This window comes from Rhinopithecus bieti, unplaced genomic scaffold (assembly GCF_001698545.2).
Source record: "Rhinopithecus bieti isolate Rb0 unplaced genomic scaffold, ASM169854v2 scaffold_61957, whole genome shotgun sequence".
Taxonomy (NCBI): Eukaryota; Metazoa; Chordata; class Mammalia; order Primates; family Cercopithecidae; genus Rhinopithecus; species Rhinopithecus bieti.
The window spans coordinates 911,512-932,677 of NW_016823861.1; the positions used below are offsets into that span (position 1 = coordinate 911,512).

General features: G+C 34.2%; 1 protein-coding gene across 1 annotated transcript in view; it reads right to left on the reverse strand.

Annotated features, from left to right (window-relative positions):
* Positions 1-21,166, reverse strand: part of PCDH15 (protocadherin related 15) — a 591,153-nt gene that overhangs the window by 206,488 nt on the left and 363,499 nt on the right. Inside the window, exons 18-19 of the mRNA XM_017861934.1 lie at positions 11,050-11,355; positions 8,385-8,609 (exon numbers count right to left, since the gene is read on the reverse strand). Coding sequence (XP_017717423.1) covers positions 8,385-8,609; positions 11,050-11,355 — 531 coding nt within the window. The remainder of the gene's footprint in view (positions 1-8,384; positions 8,610-11,049; positions 11,356-21,166) is intronic.

The following is a 21,166-nucleotide window of genomic DNA, read 5'->3' on the forward strand; positions in this document are numbered from 1 at the left end:
ACAAAAGAGACTTTAAATCAACAAATATCACAAAAGACAAAGCTAGGCTTTATATAATGGCAAAGGGTACAATTCAACAGGAAGATCTAAATATCCTAAATATATATGCATCCAACACAGGAGCACCCAGATTCATAAAGCAAGTTCTTACAGACCTACAAAGAGACTTCAATTTCCACACAATAGTGGGCCATTTCAATACCCAATGGACAGTAATAAACAGATGATCAAGGTGACAAATTAAAAAAGATATTTAGGACCTGAATTCAACACTTGAACAAATGGACATAATAGACATCTATAGAACTCTCCACCCCAAAACAACAGAATATACATGCTTCTCATCACCACATGGCACATACTCTAAAATTGACCACGTAATTGGATACAAAAACAATCTGTAAGAAATTGAAGAAAACTAAAATCATAACAACCACACTCTCTGAACATGGTGCAATAAAAACAGAAATAAATACTAAGAAAAACATTCAAAACCATATAATTATATGAAAATTAAACAACTTGTTCCTGAGTGATCTCTGAGTAAACAATAAAATGAAGACAGAAATAAAATATTTCAAACTAAAGAAAACAAAGATACAACATACCACAATCTTTGGCACACAGCTAAAGCAGTATTAAGAAAGAAGTTTACAGAGCTAAATGCCCACATTTAAAAAGTCAGAAATATATCAAATGAACAATCTAGCATCATGTCTACAGGAACTGGAGAAACAAGAGCAAACCAAACTCAAAGCCAGCAGAATACAAGAAATAACCAAAATCAGAACTGAACCGAAGGAAATTGAGATGCAAAAGATCATATAAAAGATAAATGAATTTAGGAATTAGGTATTTTAGTTATTTGAAAGACTTAATTAGACAGATGGATGAATAGCTAGACAAATAAGAAAAAAAGAGAAGATCCAACTAAACACAATCAGAAATGACTGATTGAATGAAGAAGGACATTACCACTGACCCCACAGGAATATGAAAGAACCCTCAGAGAGTATGAACACCTCTGTGTACACGACTAGAAACTCAAGAGGAAATGGATGAATTCCTGGAACCATTCAATCTTCTAAGTTTGTATTAAGAAGAAATTGAATCCCTAAACAGACAAATAATGAATTCTGAAATTGAATCAGTAAAAAAAGAGCCTACTAACCAGGAAAAGCTAAGGACCAGATGAATTCACAGCCAAATTCTACCAGATGTATAAAGAAGAGCTGGTACCATCCCTACTGAAAATATTCCAAAAAATTGAGAAGGAGGCATTCCTCCCTAACTCACTCTAAGAGGCCAAAATCATCCTGATACCAAAACCTGGCAGAGTCACAACAACAACAAAAAAGAAAACTTCAGGCCAATATCTTTGATGAACATAGATGCAAAAATTTTCAACAAAATACTGGCAAACCAGCAGCACATCAAAAAGCTAATCCACCACAATCAAGTAGGCTTTATGCCTGGGATGCAAGGCTGGTTCAATATAGACAAATCAACAGAAGTGATTCACCACAGAAACAGAACTAAAAGCAAAAACTACATGATCATCTCAACAGATGCAGAAAAGGATTTCAATCAAATTCCACATACTTTCATGTAAAAAACCCTTAACGAACTAGACACTGAAGGAACATACTTTAAAATAATAAAAGACATCTATGACAAATGCACAGCCAAGATCATACTGAATGGGCAAAAGCTGGAGGCATTCCCCTTGAAAAGGGAAACACGATAAGGATGTCCTCTCTTATCATTCCCACTCATCATAGTAATGGAAGTCCTGGCCAGAGCAATAAAGCAATAGAAAGAAATAAAACCCATCCATTTAGGAAGGGAGGATGTCCAACTACCCCTGTTTGCAGATGATATGATTCTACACCTAGAAAACCCCATAGTCTCTGTTCCAAAGCTCCTTGATCTAATAAACAACTTCAGCAAAGTTTCAGGATACCAAATCAATGTACAAAAATCAATGATAGCATTCCTATGTACCAACAACATCCAAGCTGAGGGCCAAATCAAGAATGTAATCCCATTTACAATAGTTACACAAAAAAGTATCTAGGAATACAACTAACCAGGGTGGTGAAAAATCTCTATAATGAGAACTTAAAATATTGCTCAGTGAAATCAAAGACGACAGAAACAAATTGAAAAACATTCCATTCTTGTAGATAGAAGGAATCAATATCATTAAAATGGCCATACTGCCCAAAGCAAAGTACAGATTCAATGCTATTCTTATTAAACTACTAAATATATTATTCACAAAACCAGAAAAATGAATTCTAAAATTCATATCAAACCAAAAATGAGCTTGAATAGCTAAGACAATCCAAAGTAAAAGAAAAAAGCTGAAGATATCACATTATCTTGACTTCAAACTATACTATAATGCTACAGTAACCAAAATGCATTGTCCTGGTACAAAAACAGACACATAGACCAATGGAACAGAATAGAGATCCCAGAAATAATGCCGCATACTTATACCCATCTGATATACAACAAAGTAAATAAAAACAAACAATGGAGAATGGACTCCCTATTCAGCAAATGATGCTGGGTTAACCGGCTATACATATGTAGAAAAATGAAACTAGACCCCTTCCTTACACCATGTACAAAAATGAACTCAAGATGGATTGAAGACTTTAATGTCAAACTTAAAACTATAAAAACACTGGAAGATAACCTAGGAAATATCATTCTGGACATAAACCCTGGCAAAAATTTCATAACAAAGATGCCAAAACAATTTTACCAATAGCAAAAATTGACAAGTGTGACTTAATTAAACTAAAAGAGCTTCTGCATAGCAAAAAAACCATACAAACAGAGTAAACAGGCCACCTACAGAATGGGAGAAAATGCTTACAAACTATGCAACTGACAAAGGTCTAATATCCAGAATCTATAAGGAACTTACAAATCAACAAGCAAAAAGCAAACCACTCCATTAAAAAGTGGGCAAAAGATATGAACACACACTTTTCAGAAGAAGACATACATATGGTGAACAAGCACATGAAAAAATGCTCATCATCACCAATCATGAGAGCAATGCAAATCGAAACCATGATGAGACACCATCTCACACCAATCAGAATTGCTATTAAAAGTAAAAACAAAACAAAACAAAACAAACAAAAAACAAAAAGCATGCTGGCGAGGTTGAGGAGAAAACAGAACAAAGCAGTTTGGCGATTACTCAAGGAACTCAAAGCAAAATGACCACTTGACCCAATAATCCCATTTTTTAGGTATATATTCAAAGATAAATAAATTGTTGTACCATAAAGATACATGCACGTGTATCATTAGTATCATGCTATTCTCAGTAGTAAAGACATGAAATCAATCAACCTAAATGCCCAACAATGGTCAACTAAATAAAGAAAATGTGGCATATATATGCCATGGAATAACTATGCAGCCATAAAAAAGAATGAGATCATGTCCTCTGCAGCAACATGGATGCAATAGAAGCCATTATCCTAAGTGAACTAACATAGGAACAGAAAACCAAATACTGCATGTTCTCACTTAGAAGCTGAAGGTAAATGTTGAGTACTTAGGGACACAAAGATGGAACAACATACATTGGGGGCTGCTTGAGGGTGGACAGATGGAGGAGAGTGAGGATAAAAAAAAAACTACCTATAAGGTACTATGTTTATTACCTGAGTGGCAAAACAATCTGTACAATCAAATCCTGTAACACACAATTTACCTGTATAAAAAACTGCACATGTATCCATGAGCCTAAATTAAAAACTTTAAAGAAAGAAACGTGTTGGAAATTACTTAAAATCATTTGAATTACTCACCCGAGCATGCCATAAACCTTTTGAATTAAAATAATAATATGTCTTCAGTTACAAGACACAACATATGTTAAGATATAACATTTAATTTATATTATTTTTTGAGATGGAGTTTCGCTCTTGTTGCCCAGGCTAGAGTGCAGTGCCGTGATCTCAAATCACTGCAACATTCATCTCCCAGGTTTAAGTGATTCTCCTGCCTCAGCCTCCTGAGTAGCTGGGATTAGAGGTGTGCGCCACCACGCCCAGTTAATTTTGTTTATTTTTAATAGAGATGGGGTTTCATCATGTTGGCCAGGCTGATCTCAAACTCCCAACCTCAGGTGATCCATCCGCCTTGGCCTCCCAAAGTGTAGGGATTACAGGTATGAGCCACCATGCCCAGCCAAGATATAACATTTATTTACCAAAGTTTTATGAGTTACAATAGCAAAGACATGAAATCAACCTAAATACTCATCAACGGTGAATTAGATAAATATAAAAGGGTACATACACACCATAGAATACTATGAAGCCCTAAAAAAGAATAAAATCATGTCCTTTGCAGTAACATAGCTACCACTGGAGGCCATTATTCTAAACAAATTCAGGAACATAAAACCAAACACTGAATGTTCTCACTTCTAAATGGTAACTAAATATTGGGTACTCATGGACATAAAAATAGACACTGAAGATTAATAGACAGAAATTGGGTGGGTTAGGAAGTGAAGAAGCAGGAGTTGAGAACCTAATTATTGGGTACTATATTCACTATCTGGTTGACAAGGTCATTCATATCCCAAAACTCAGCATCATGCAACACACTTACGTAACAAATGTGAACATGTAATGCCTGAATCTAAATAAAAGATGAAAATGTAAAATAAGACACTAAAAAAAGAAAAGGTAGTGGAATACTTCCTGTGTTTAACTGTGATTGCAGAATTATCTTAAAAAAATAAAATCCAAACCCCAAAATTTTAGGGTCAAGAACATTAACCTACTGGAAAAATATGGTTATATTAATTATGTATTGGTGAAATATTTTTTCACATCATTACTTTGTTGTCTAAGAAAACTAATAGCATATATCTAGCTATTTGGCAGCACAACCACCAATGACCTAAGAAAAGTGAATTCTTCTTCCATCATTTCAAATAAAATAAAATATTATTTGTAGTCCCTATGAGAATTGCAGAAAAGTTGCCTATGACCTTGTTTACCTTATGACCCTGGATACATATAGTCTTCTTCTAAGGTCCCTCAGAGACATTTGTGTTGCACATGCATAATCTGAATGATCTCACATAAATGTACTGGACACTAAAATTAAAAAAAAATTAAAAAAAGAAAGAAAAAGAGAGTAATCTTCAGGAACTTTGTTTCATTTTAGGCAGAAATGTATCTGCACCTTCCCACCGTCTTCAGNGTTAAGATATAACATTTAATTTATATTATTTTTTGAGATGGAGTTTCGCTCTTGTTGCCCAGGCTAGAGTGCAGTGCCGTGATCTCAAATCACTGCAACATTCATCTCCCAGGTTTAAGTGATTCTCCTGCCTCAGCCTCCTGAGTAGCTGGGATTAGAGGTGTGCGCCACCACGCCCAGTTAATTTTGTTTATTTTAATAGAGATGGGGTTTCATCATGTTGGCCAGGCTGATCTCAAACTCCCAACCTCAGGTGATCCATCCGCCTTGGCCTCCCAAAGTGTAGGGATTACAGGTATGAGCCACCATGCCCAGCCAAGATATAACATTTATTTACCAAAGTTTTATGAGTTACAATAGCAAAGACATGAAATCAACCTAAATACTCATCAACGGTGAATTAGATAAATATAAAAGGGTACATACACACCATAGAATACTATGAAGCCCTAAAAAAGAATAAAATCATGTCCTTTGCAGTAACATAGCTACCACTGGAGGCCATTATTCTAAACAAATTCAGGAACATAAAACCAAACACTGAATGTTCTCACTTCTAAATGGTAACTAAATATTGGGTACTCATGGACATAAAATAGACACTGAAGATTAATAGACAGAAATTGGGTGGGTTAGGAAGTGAAGAAGCAGGAGTTGAGAACCTAATTATTGGGTACTATATTCACTATCTGGTTGACAAGGTCATTCATATCCCAAAACTCAGCATCATGCAACACACTTACGTAACAAATGTGAACATGTAATGCCTGAATCTAAATAAAAGATGAAAATGTAAAATAAGACACTAAAAAAAGAAAAGGTAGTGGAATACTTCCTGTGTTTAACTGTGATTGCAGAATTATCTTAAAAAAATAAAATCCAAACCCCAAAATTTTAGGGTCAAGAACATTAACCTACTGGAAAATATGGTTATATTAATTATGTATTGGTGAAATATTTTTTCACATCATTACTTTGTTGTCTAAGAAAACTAATAGCATATATCTAGCTATTTGGCAGCACAACCACCAATGACCTAAGAAAAGTGAATTCTTCTTCCATCATTTCAAATAAAATAAAATATTATTTGTAGTCCCTATGAGAATTGCAGAAAAGTTGCCTATGACCTTGTTTACCTTATGACCCTGGATACATATAGTCTTCTTCTAAGGTCCCTCAGAGACATTTGTGTTGCACATGCATAATCTGAATGATCTCACATAAATGTACTGGACACTAAAATTAAAAAAAAATTAAAAAAAGAAAGAAAAAGAGAGTAATCTTCAGGAACTTTGTTTCATTTTAGGCAGAAATGTATCTGCACCTTCCCACCGTCTTCAGGTAGCCAACAAAATCCAAATGATATGGAATTGTTAGTAATTTATCATACGTAAATTCTGCTAAACAATTCACCTTAAACACATAATGGACTGTAACTCTAACCACTTCAAAAGAACAAATGAAAAATCATTGACAGGAACAAAATACAACCTGAATGTAATACTGACAAAGGTTAAGTAAACACAGATGCCTAGAGGTATCTGCATGATCTCCAGGATTAGATAACCTAACAAAGCTGCTAGGTCATGTAACTTTGATTTCACTCAGCTATTACACATTTTTAGTGATTATATGAATCATAAATAGTACCAGCATGTAGTAGACAATATGTAGTTGCCAATATTTCATTCCAATCCTATGGTATGATCCTGCAACTAAATATTTACTAAAAATGTCCACATCTTTCCACATTTTCTATCTAAGCCCATAGATTTCATTTTTTTTTTTAACATAGAAACTTGATATCTATGGTCACCTGGTAAAATCTGAGCCATAATTATCAATTACATTTTTGGGGTTAGAACATAGATACAACTGTGAATAAAATATAAATCAAAACATCTATACTAAAGTTAAATTGTTTATTCAATTAATTACTCATATTCATCTATTTTATGCATGGCCATTGAAATACTCTGTAAGCTTCTTTGCAAGTGCTTCATTTATCTTATAGATCTTCTGTCTTTTCCTCCCTCTACTGCCCTTGCTCTGTGTGGGTATCTCTATTTCTTTCCGAACAGCTCTTTTCATCATTCCATTCGAAATCTATTCAGGAATACGCGAGCGAAAAAAAAAAAGCACTTAAATAGGACACTTTCAATTTCTATTTTCTTCCCTTACCGAAAACAAGAAAATGAACTTTTACTTTACATTGCCTAAGAAATTACTGCCATGTAAAGTCATTTTTTTAGTAATATACTCATTTAGTAAAGTAACTTGAGGATTTTTGTACCTGTATCTTTGTATTTGAAGTAAATTTCTCAATATGGGATTCAGATGTCTTGTATAAGAATCATCTGTGTACTTCCTCAAATGCTGATGTTTATGATCGGGACAGGTCCTTCTTTGGGGAAGGAGTAGAGAAATCTGGAAGTTTAAGATGATGCTCATTGTATATACTACTATTTGAGGACTGATCAACTTATAGTACTTCTTCTCATATCTACTTTTAAGTTGTCTCTTAAAACTCACTAGAAATTCAAAAGGTTAAAAATGCCATGCTCTTTCAGGTAATCATCTGGCACAGGGTATTATAATAAATGAGATAACAAATCCAGAGTGGTTAACAAAGTCCCCAAGGTCATAGAGCTTAAAAGGGTTGAGCCAGAATTTAGCCTCAATTCCATTTAACTTGGAAACTTATTTCATCCCAGAGGTTTGGGTCATAAATTAGTTTTAGGGCCTAAGAACTCTTGGCCCTTCAGAGTCATTTACAAAATTTTTTTAGTTGCAGAATTTGTACCAAATAATTATGCCTGATGCTGTGGAATTTGAACTAAAATCTAGTCTAGAGAGGTTATGTCTTGATGGAGAGCTGATGCAGACTCAAATTTCCATGGTCCTTGTACTCATATTTAGTGCCTCTTTAAAATTTATCTTTTATAGTCAAAACTATAGTTATTTCTTATGTATTCATAACTATTTTCCGTTGGAAAATCTATGTTCTGGGTCTGGTACCACTGTGTCATTAGGAAATGTTATCAAAACATATTTATAGGTATAATAGAAGAAACAAAACCTACATGTATATAGAGCAAAGCAGGCAACCAGAAGTCATCTTTTGTCCTTACCTTTACAATCACTGTGACGGTAGCAATACCAGGAGGCATTGTTCCATAAATATCAAAGGCCTCTACCAGAAAAGTGATACTTGCTTCTTGGTCTGGAAATGCCTCATAATCTAAACTCCTTAAAAGGGATAGTTCTCCTGTAAATGGATGTAGTGCAAAAAAATGCTTCACTTCTGGGCTTCTTATCCGGTAAGACACATTTGCTCCAAGGTCGACATCTTTGGCCTGTGATAAGCAGAAGAATGGTTTTATTAATGACGTTACCAAAATAAAGAAATGCAGGAAGGATGGAAGTCATGTGTCAGTGTCTAGGACAGCATGAATTTAATGAGGACAAAAAGACATGTTTTAAAAGAAGAATACATTATTTAATAATTTACCAGAGAGGGGGAAGGAGGGATGGAGGAGAGAAAGACGGAGGGAAGGAGGAAAAGAGGGAGGCAGAGAGAGAGAGAGAGAGAAAGAGAGAGAGAGAGAGAGAGAGAGAGAGAAATATTCCCATAAGATTTTGTCATTGTCAATGTTATTACTTTATTTAACTTGAAAAATCACTAAATGAATTATATCACAGTAAAAAAACAGTCTTAAATGATTACTTCTTATTTTCTGCTGATTTAATAATAATGAACAAATATTTTAAATAAAAATAAATACTGAGTGATTTCCATAAACATAATGGATGGCTAAAGTACTATAAGAAAATTAAGAAAACATAAGTAGTAATTCTTCTTCACAGTGATCCTGTAATACAATTCTAGAGATCACTCTACTATACTTCCCTTCATTTAACTAGCATTTGAGTAGTAGTTACACACAGGTGCTGTAGAGAGCACCAAAATGAATCAAGACACAATTATTGCCCTACAGGTTACGGTCTCAGAGAAGAAATAAGACACAAATACTAAAATAGAAAGGAAAAAATGTGACATGAAATCTAAAAGATGTTCTAAATTGGGAACGATGTCCTTTAGCTGAAAGGATGGGTTTTCATGGGAGTCTTGTAGAAAGGCTGTTTCACTCAGTACAGACTAGCAACTGCACCATAGGTACAGAAAACCAAATGGAGCAAAAATGAAAATGGGAAGATTCAGAGTATGTTATAATGTGCATATTTTAATGCAAACATCTCCTATGTGAACCTCAGCCTTGGTCTCCTCCAATCAATTATTGACTTAACAATCAGAAAGATACTATTAAAGCATACATTTTATTATGTGATTTTTCCTGCTTAAAATCCTCTGGTTTTTAATTCAATTTTCAATCAACGCCATTATCCTTAACATGGTAAGAGTCACTACATTTTCTAGACCTTTAGCCCCTCACCCCTCACACTTTCCCGTCTTCCATGATTTTGACCATGCTTTTTTTCCTCCACTACTTTAAACAATCTTTCTTCCTTTGCCTCTTGAATAGCTCTTACTTGCCCCTCAGTTCACCATTTAGAAATAAGTTTCTCTTTGCCTTAAGATTAGGTTAGGAGCTCCACCTCTATTACCTAGGCCCTTTGTACTGAGGACCTACGTTTTAACTACTGATTTTCTGAAAACTCCAAGAAAGCAGCAAATTTGTTTTGTTCACCCTTGTATCCCCAAAGTCTGTGTATCCCCTAGGACAGCATGAATTTAACAACACTGGCAGGAGACTTTGCATACTGTACATACTGAAGACATGTTTGTTAAATAAATATATTAACTAATTAATTAATTGATAGATGAATGGTGGAACAGATGAAGGCATAATGGTTCTCTCCCTGGTATTTGCCTTATTTAGATTTGTTAATGTTTATTGCTGAGTTCAGTTATGGAAGTGATACAGAGTCTGGAAACTGTGCTAAAAAACATTCAAGTTGTGGACTGCAGGTGGAAAATTGGCTACTTTTTTTTTTTCTTTCAAAACATACCTCATAGACCAACTGAGTCAGTATTAAATGAGGTGGCTGCTTAAAAATGCAGATTTATGGATCAGCCTAACCTACTGAATCAAAATGTTCAGGACTTCTTGTAATTTATAGTTGAAAACTTAAAAAAGAGGCTTGATACACAGATGTCATTAAAAAGGAGAGTTAGATTACTAGAAGATGCCTTTTGTGTATTGAATGTGAAAAAAATACAGAATAATGGGTATAAACGATATCTGTAAAATGGAGGGGAACCAATATGTAACTCTGTGTTTTCCTGTGTATACACATGTATGTTATATATGTACAACCCACACAAATGAATATACACACACACACACACACACACACACAATTTTTTTGACATTTGTGTGAACACAAAGATAAATGTGAAATAAATTTAATGCTGAGTACTCTGGAGGAACAATGTGGGAGATTGTTAACTTTTGCTTCATAAACTATTGTATTGTCAACAGTTGGGATAAACAGAATATTACTTTTGTAAATTAAAAAATCTATTAAAAAGTATTTTAAAATTTCTTACAAAGAGACCTTTCTGTCCTTAATTTTTGGGATATCTTTAAAGTAGGCTTGCCACATCAAATACAATATGCAATATTGGAGAAATAATAAAAAGTTATTAATTGCTTATCTGAAATTAAAATCCAGCTTGGTGTGTTGTATTTTTACTTGCTAATTTTGGCAAACAAACCCTAATAGCAAACCTCCTAATGTAGAATTAATGTAATAAATGCTTTTTCCACACACCTCTATTTGAAGAATGGTGGTCCCAGCTGGCAGATTCTCCTCAACAAGGACAGTGTACATTGAATTGGTGAACACAGGACTATTATCATCAATGTCCAAAACCTTGATGGCCAGGGTTAGAGTTGAATGACGAGGGTGTACTGCTCCATCTGTTGCCACAACAACAAGTTCATAGTAGTCCCTGACTTCTCTGTTAAGCTTCACTGCTGTGTAAATGCTCCCATTGGATGTGATACGAAAAAGATTATTAAAGTTACCCAAACTGTAGTGCACTTGACCATTTATTCCAGCATCGGGGTCTGTTGCCTATTAAATAAAATGAAAAGCAAGAAAATTCACATAAGTTTTGATGGACTACTGTAAATGAACATAATATTTAACAAATTATGGCATTTTTCTGACCAAATATTATTTGGTTAAGGATGAAATGACAATGACAATACAATGCAAAATATAAAACATGAAAAATATTATATTTAATATTCTTCATTTAAAATTAACATAACAAAACTTATAATGTCATTAGCAATAACAATACTATATTATGACAGAAAACTCATATTATAAAATACTGAATCTTTATGTCTTATTATTTTAATAGGTTTTGAATTCTAAAGTGAGAAAAAATTTTGTTTTTAATTCATTTAGCATAATCTGCTGAGTGACAATTTAAGATTACATAGGTTTTTGCTCACTTTACATATTCATTTTATGTTTATATCTGTTTAGTAATAATATTATTATGCATTGTTTATAATAGATAACATTTTACTGTTATGCCATTATTATGTAATAATTGTTATTATAATAAACATTAATCATATTTATCATAAATAATATTTATAAGTATAACCTGACTTAATCCTCGTGATGTTGTTATGAGTAAATATTATTAATCTCATTTTACAAATGAGAACACTGTGGCTTATGGAAGGCTACACAAGAAACAAATATCTCAGTGTCCCAACTTCTTAACACAATACTTCATATATAAAAGTACTTAACAAATGCTTGTTGAATTAATGAACATTAGATGAAATGAAACAGATTTGAAACTAAATCTGTTCCAAAAGCCAAATAGGAGTAAAACTACAGTAACTGTAATGTACCTGCAAGGGACTCTTCTTCAACATTAGAAAACACATCTCTGCATAAATGAGAATGTTTGATAGCATAATATACCCATATTTACTGAAAATTTGAAGTCATGTAAAATTACTTTGCATCAAATAAAATGAGAAAATATTAAGTAAATATTCATCTAATGAAATGTAATAAGAATGAATCTTAGCTAAAACTCAATTGTGATACTAATTATGAATCTCGCTATCAGCTACTGTATATTTTGCTTTGAAATGTTCCATGTAAAAGAAACTGAAATGGGTCTTAGAAACTGTAAAATGTTATACAATTATGCCCCAAACTGTCAATAGGAAAGGAAGGAAAACAAAACACTTGGCTGCCTTATGAGCCAGGGACACAAAAATCACTCCAGGTCCACAAAGCGTGGAATACAATACGATGTGTTTTAACAGCACATATGCAGTTGTATATTCAGTTTTACAGGCACTGGTAAAGCATGCAGAATGGGATGCTGAATGTTTGTGCCTTCTTTGAAACAAGAATGTCTAAGATGTGAAAATCATGTTTACAGCAGTGTTCCTGTATGTCATAATGCCAAGCATTTCAGCAGGATTTGTCTCTTTGACTCATGAAAACACAACTGCCCCTGGGAGTTTAATATCTCTGAGGTTTAGTTCTGAGAAAAGATAGAAGAATTGCAGAAATACCTGAAGAGAGAAAATACTGTGACAGAGTTGAATAGTTTCTGTCAATATAGTTTCTTTTACTTTTATACTTTGCCTAGAATTTGTCTTATGAATTATTGACAAATCAGTCAAGCTGATCATTTTAGTGAAAACAAACACTGCCTTCTCCTTTTTTCAGCAAAAAAAGAGGGTGAACTCTTTTTTTGGTCTGAAATTACTCATCAAGTAAATAGAAAAATTTCTAGGCCAATAACAAAATATAAATATGTCTTGTTTCATAACCATAATACCCTTAAAATTTCAGTCACTTTTTCTGTCAATGGAATATCTTAAGATCGAAAATATTAATCATTTATGCAATTGGAAATTTAAATGACTCTTGTTCAAGTTGTTTTTACTGACTCATATAATTGAATATTTATTATGGTAGAATGACTCAATTTGACTGATGTGGCTGTATGTGTGTCTGTGTGTTTTATACATGTCCAGCTGTTTCTATATCCACTAGGAAACATATCTAAATTAGTTTTGCTTTGGCTCCCATAGCAAATTATCACAAATGGAGCAGCTGACAGAAAACAAGTTCATTATTTTAAAGCTCTATAGGTCAGAAATTCAAGATGGTCTCGCCAGGGCTATGTTTCTTTCTGGAGACTCTAAGGAGAAACAACGTCCTTGCTCATTCAGGTTATTGACAGAATTCAGTTGCTAGAGTTTGTAGAACTGGGATCCCCACTTCCTTGATGGTTGTCATGTGACGACCAATCCCGGTTTCTAGAGGTCCCCATATCCCTTGGCTCATGACACATTTCCTCCATTTTTAAAGCCAGCAATGGTGGTCCAGCCCCTCTCACATTCTTTGAATCCCTCCCTCCATCTTTTTCCATTTTATCTTTCTGACCTACTCTTCAGGCATCCTCCTCCACTTTTAAGGGCATGTAAGATTACATTACGCTCCCTTGGACAATCCAGGAAAGAATCCCCATCTCAGCATCTTTAACCTTGATATATGTGTGTGCACACATGTGCAAGTGTGTGTATACTGCCATATATAAATATATAGCAATCTATATTTTATGATGATTTTATGATGGGATTTTTTTTTTTTTTTGAAACAGGTCTTGCTCTGTCACCCATGCTGGGGTGCAGTGGTGTGATCTAGGCTCACTGCAACCTTTACCTCCCAGGCTCAAGTGATCCTCCCACCTCAGCCTCCTGAGTAGCTGGCACTACAAGTACATGCCCACATGCCTGGCTAATTTTTTGTACTTTTATTAGAGACGGGGTTTCCCCTTGTTGCCCAGGTCAGTCTTGAACTTCTGGGCTCAAGCTATCCTCCTACTTTGGCTTCCCAAAGTGCTGGGATTACTCACCCAGCCTGATAGGGGCTTTTAGAGAAAATATCCAAGCAGATATTCATTAAGCAGACTGACAGTAGATGCTAAATTGGGCATCCTCATCAACAGAGTTTCATAATTTTAAATAATCAGTTTAAATTGGTATAAATTATGATATGTCAAGTACACACACTATTGGACTGAATCTATGACCACTTAATTCACTGAATTCATAGCTACCATGACAAGAAGTATATTTGATGCTTATGGAATAAAATACTATAATATCCCCAGAAAACTACTCTAAAATTTTAAGGTGACTGAGACACACATCTAATGGAAACAAAGGGAATAGAATATAAAATGCAGAGCTATTTCCTTATCTATTCCTATGTCCCCATTAAATCAAGGAGCATAAATAAGGTAATGTAAGTTAAGCAACATGAGCTGACTGAGCAAGGCAGTTTTACTTATTTACTATTCTAGATGAACATGTAGATGTTAAACAAGATAACCAAACATAGAATCCCTCCTTATCAGCAGTACTGTCAAGAACTTTGCATTGATGTTTAATATCTAGTCAAGCAGCTCAGTGTATGATGCTATAATGAAAACATATATCTTCCTAGAAATCAATTAAAAGTTAATTAAATTTGTTAATAAGAAAAATAACACATGTTTTCCCCTTGTACTACATCAAAGCAATAAACAGTAATAGCTGCAACTTTATAATCATCTGTCCATGGTTAACACATTTTTGTAATATACACCTTACTATGGGGCCTGATTTGTGGCTACTAATTTGTGAATGCATATTGCTGGGAAAGTGGCTGATAGTCTGTAGTCAAATAAAGACCTCACTGGACAGAACTTTGAATAATTTCCAGAAACACCACTCACAAACCTTATTGATTAACACCAAAGTTAGAGTATATGAAAGAAAACCACACAATTACTTAAGAAAAAAATTCAATGTTCAAAGGAATTTATTGAACAAAGATTTTTTGTATAATTTTTGAGAACCAATTTTATACCATGCCACTTGAAAAAAGAGCTGGGAAATATATTTCTTAAACACTAAATTCATTTCTCACCCCTTTTTTCCTCATTATCTTTTTAGAATGGTCTGTTACACAATTCTTTCCATCTATAAAAGTGGAAGTTCATTACTGGGATTGCTACCCTCGGGGTTACCAGTACTGTAGAGAAGACCTAAAAACATGACTGTATGGGTGGAATATATTGGGATAAAACCTCAAAGCAGAAGTTGATATTTGCACTTCTTCCATTGAGAAGTCCCTGGGTAGATTGCTTGTGAAATTTACAATGACTCATTTCCATTTAAAATATGTCAAATATCCATTCAGATTAATTATTTAGATAGGAAATTATATGACAAAAATCAGCCCCAAGAAGATAACTTGAGGAGAAAACCAAAATGGTATAGCTATTATAAAGGTGTGAACTACCGTGTAGCACCTAATTGGCCCCGTGTGAAGCTGAGATAGTGCTTTGCTCTAACTTTTGTTTGTCCTTTACAGTAATTTAAGAGGTCGTGTACATCTTTCTCACTTTGAAGAGGGAACCACCAAAGCTGTTGATCAGGGAGGTTGGGCAGTGCATCCTTCATGACATTACTAGTGAAAATACATTTTTAAAATCATTATCGATTAACTTCAAAAAGATATACGATAGTTGTCTTTTTTTCTTTTAAGAAGCTGAGTTATTTCAAGAGCTGTGATTATTAGTGTAAAGGAGACAATCAATGGAAAGACTCAAAATGCAGGTAAATTTTTTCACTCTCCACACAAATGTCTCATAATCATTATTGAACAATGGCAAGTAGACTTACTGACCAGAAGGTAACTTGCATAACTTGAGTTAAAATCACTAAAAAATAACCAGAATGAATCGCTTTTCATTAAATATTGGAACTTTCAAATACTAGTCCCTAGAAATCTTGAAAACACATTTAACACAAATAATTTTTCAAGGGATCAACTATTACTCTGAGATACACAATAAGCTACATTATGTCCCTCAACTAACTCTCTGACACAAACTCTATGTTTTAGTCAAAGGAATATATTAATGGTGTCAATCAGCTACCAAGAAACTCTCAAGTGTCAGTGGTTTGTTACCACTGATGTTCCTTTCTCACCTATACAGCACCCATTATGAATTCCAAATCCAGCTTTACTCTGTCTTTACTTAGAAGACAGGCTAAAGGAGCAGGCTTTATTGGAATATGAAGCTCATGTGGTGCAAGAATTAAAAAAGACATGAGGTAGCCAAGCTGCAGCTTTTAATGTTTCTGCTTGGAGGTCATCACATCACCTATACTTCTGCTTCATCAGTCAAGGCAAATCACATGACAAGGCCAATGTCAAGGGGTGCAGAAATAGCATTCCTTCACATAATGGGAAGTGATAAATCAGAAACACTTTTACAATGTACTACCCTGGTTTTCCTTGAAATGACCACGCTCTCCCTCACTTTCCCTGATAGAGTTTTTTTGGTTTGTTTCTATTTTCCCCCAATCCAACTTAAATCTTCAAAACCTAGCTTCAGTTCTACTTCATCTGGGAAATCTCTTCTTTCCATCCAGCCTTCTGATCCCTTTTGCACATAGCAAAACTCACTTTTTATTGCTATTTTTGTATGTTATGCAATTAAATAATTGGCCTAAAAATCTGTAGTGTATCCATGTATTACATAATAGGAGACACTATTAGAGAAAAGAATCTGTAAATTGTTTTGTGGAGTGTACAATGTATGAGAAATGGAAAATCAGAGCAGGGATGGAAATATGGCAGAGAAGTAAAAAAAAAAAAAAGAAAAAAAAGATAGCAAGTAAATAAAAATAAATGATATTCCTGTAGTTGGGTGTTATTTAATGCAAATGAACTGAAGGCATCAAATTAAATCAGATAGTTTAAGCTGTTCCAACATAGCTTGCAGACCTCTTATTAAGTAAGCATTAGGAAGAAACTTTGCACTAAAAATCTTTACATATTCAGTTCTCATATTAATGGCAAACACTTGAAGATTATTACTTCAATACTTCAGAAAAAGAGTTGTTGTCATGTTCATGTTCATACAGCAAACAAAGAAAGTAATGTTGTTTCACGTACATTAAATGTATTTACATAGTAAGGCTGTCTTTTCCCTTTTTCAAATATTCCTTACAATGACGAAAATGAAGAGGAAAACCTGGGAGGACTCATTCCATATTTCCCCACCATTGCTTTGTATTTGATAATTCTACACTACAAGTTTAGTGTGTATATACCTCTTTATGTGATGCTAAAAAAATCATATATTAAATTATATTTAGTTTTCCAACCTCTTCTTACTTCTACTTCTCCAACTTCTTCAGTCTCATCTTTTTCTCTGTGGGCAAACATAGTCTAAGCACTAAATCTAAATTTAAGTGCATTTTGCCATACTAGAAATGCTATTTCATGTCTGCTGTATCCAGTCATAAAATCCTCCCCTTATTTCCAAAACTGATTATTCTTCAGCCCAAGTGTCACTTCTCTCAGAAGCATCTGAGTAAACTAAATGCCTCATCTTCATGCTCCTGAAGCTTATTGTATGTTTCTTTACCACATGCCCTATTGCTTTTTTTCTACAATTTTTAAATAGCCCACATGAAATTAAGAATTCCTAAGGCCAGGATGGCTTATTTATCTCATACAATGCCTGCTTTATTTTTCTTTCCACACTGACATAGGTTAGATATGCAATAATTTCTGCCAAAATTTCTTCTGAAGCTATTTCTATTTTTCAATTACATAGCGTTCCCACCCCAACCACCAAACACATGAAGAAAGAAAAATTGCCAATTAGCATTTATAATTTTGTCTTAAAAGAAGGTACGTTTTCTCTTTATTAGATAAAATGTAAGAAAATAAGACACATTTTGTTCTTTAAATAAAAATTAAGTGATCACATGATTACGTACTAAACTTCGTACTTTTGTTACATCTTATCGTTTTCTTGTTTTTAATTTTGTCACTGTATTAGTCAGTTTTCACACTGCTATAAAAAACTTCCCAGAAACTAGGGGATTTATAAATGAAAGAGGTTTAATTGACTCACAGTTTCACATGGCTGGGGAGGTCTCAGGAAACTTAGAATCATGGTGGAAGGTGAAGGGGAAGCAGGCACTTCTTCACATGGTGACAGAAAAGAGTGAAGAAGAAACTCCCAGTCACTTATAAAACCACCAGATCTAGTAAGGACTCACTCACTGTCATAAGAAAAGCATGGGGGAAGCCTCCCTCATTATCCAATCACACCCCTCCCTGGATACTTGGGGATTATAGATCCCTCCCACAACACATGGGGATTACAAATCGAGATGAGATTTGGGTTGGAACACAGAGGCAAACCGTATCAGTCACCTACAATTCTTTAATGACATCTATTTGTAGGTCAGTTTTAAAATAAGTGCAATATATATACTTATTTTGTATAATTAAATATATTAGTTTAACTTTTAACAGTCTATTCTAGCATTGTTTAACTCTTTTTTTATTATCAACCCCATCAAAAGAGGATTTTAGATTTTTTTCTTTCTAATAGAACCTTTATAAATTTTTACTTCCACAGATATATTTATGTATGTATATTACCCATGCTTTATACATAACAAAAGTGAGGTTTTTTTGTCTCCCAAAACCTGATATTATACATTGGGAATGATCTACCACCACTGAAAATGCATGCTCTAGCCAAAAGAGAGTCCTCTGTAACTTCCTTATATACCATAAACATTTTCACATAAGCATTGTTTCTTTCAGCACTCATTACAGTGGCATCACTTTCTAAAATATTGGCCCATATTACTATATGGGGCAATGTCAGGGTATCTCTGAGCTTGTACTCAATACTCATCACTTCTTAAGTAATGAAGTAAGGGAAAAATATCATCTCCATGAATTGCATTTTATGTGATAATCTGCTTAGCCCAGTCTTCCTATTTATTTCATTGTGCTTATATTTTCTGCCAAGTTATAACACAGAGTACTGTGGTTTGTTTTCTTAAATAACTATTTTAAATAGTCTGCTCTATGCTTATTGAATATGTGACATTTTGCTTATCAGGTGTTTCTATAGGTTCTATATACTAATCCAAGTTTTAATTTTCTTTTTTCTAGTATTCTGTTGGGTTCAATATAAACATGCCCATGCATTTCTCTGAAGAGTCAAGAGTAATCTACACCTTAAGCATTGTCCTTCTGTCTGTCACAGGGCTTTTTGTTATATTACATTGTTTCACAAATCATTTTTTGTATCATTTCTAGAAAACAAAATCATAACTGGAAACTGGAAAGAATGTGACAGCCAGATTGGATTCTCTGTGAAATTCTAAACAATTAAATTTTCTGGATAACATTCAAGTAAAGGATTAACAGATTTGTAAGTAAAACAAGAGCAATAAAAGTGCCTCTGACTAATATAATAACTATTTAATGAGAGAAAAAATATATCTTAATTTCCCAATACTATCAATCATTTCATTTGCTGAATATAAGCTCAAGTTTTTCCCAAACAGTAATCATAAAATTAAAGGGGATTTTCTCTATTTTACACATATTGTCACAGTTTTACCTACCTTGATAACATCACCGGGATACAGCCAGATATCGGTTCCAGTTTTATGTTATCATCACTCATTCCTTGAGCTAGTATAGTAATTTTCAGCCGTTTCCTTACCTTAATCTGGGATGTCTCCAATAGGTTCATTTAAACATGCATGCTATATCCCACACAATAATAATGGGAGACTTTAACACCCCACCGTCAACATTAGACAAACCAATGAGACAGAAAGTTAACAAGGATATCTAGGAATTGAACTCAGCTCTGCACCAAGCTGAACTAATAGACATCTATAGAACTCTCCACCCCAAATCAACAGAATGTACATTTTTCTCAGCACCACATCGCACTTACTCCAAAATTGACCACATAGTTGGAAGTAAAGCACTCCTCGTCGAATGTAAAAGGACAGAAATTATAACAAACTGTCTGTCAGACAACAGTGTAATCAAACTAGAACTCAGGATTAAGAAACTCACTCAAAACCACTCAACTACATGAAAACTGAACAACCCACTCCTGAATGATTACTGGGTACATAACAAAATGAAGGCAGAAATAAAGATGTTCTTTGAAAACAAAGAGAACCAAGATACAACATACCAGAATCTCTGGGACACATTTAAAGCAGTGTGTAGAGGGAAATTTATAGCACCAAATGCCCACAAGAGAAAGCAGGCAAGATCTAAAACTGACACCCTAACATCACAGTTAAAAGAAATACAGATGCAAGAGCAAACACATTCAAAAGCTAGCAGAAGGCAAGAAATAACTAAGATCAGAGCAGAACTGAAGGAGATAGAGACACAAAAAACCCTTCAAAAAAATAAATGAATCCATGAGTTGGTTTTTTGAAATGATCAACAAAATTGATAGACAGCCAGCAAGACTAATAAAGAAGAAAAGAGGGAAGAACAAAATAAACGCAATAAAAAATGATAAAGGGGATGTCACCACCAACCCCATAGAAATACAAAGTACCATCAGAGAATACTATAAACCCCTCTATGCAAATAAGCTAGAAAATCTAGAAGAAATGGATAAATTCCTGGACACATACACTCTGCCAATACTAAACCAGGAAGAAATTGAATCCCTGAATAGACCAATAACGGACTCTGAAATTGAGGCAATAATTAATAGCCTACCAACCAAAAAAAGTCCAGGACCAGATGGATTCACAGCGGAATTCTACCAGAGGTACAAGGAGGAGCTGGTACCATTCCTTCTGAAACTATTCCAATCAATAGAAAAAGAGGGAATCCTCCCTAACTCATTTTATGAGACCAACATCATCCTGATACCAAAGCCCGGCAGAGACACAACAAAAAAAAGAGAATTTTAGAACAATATCTCTGATGAACATCGATGCAAAAATCCTCAATAAAATACTGGCAAACC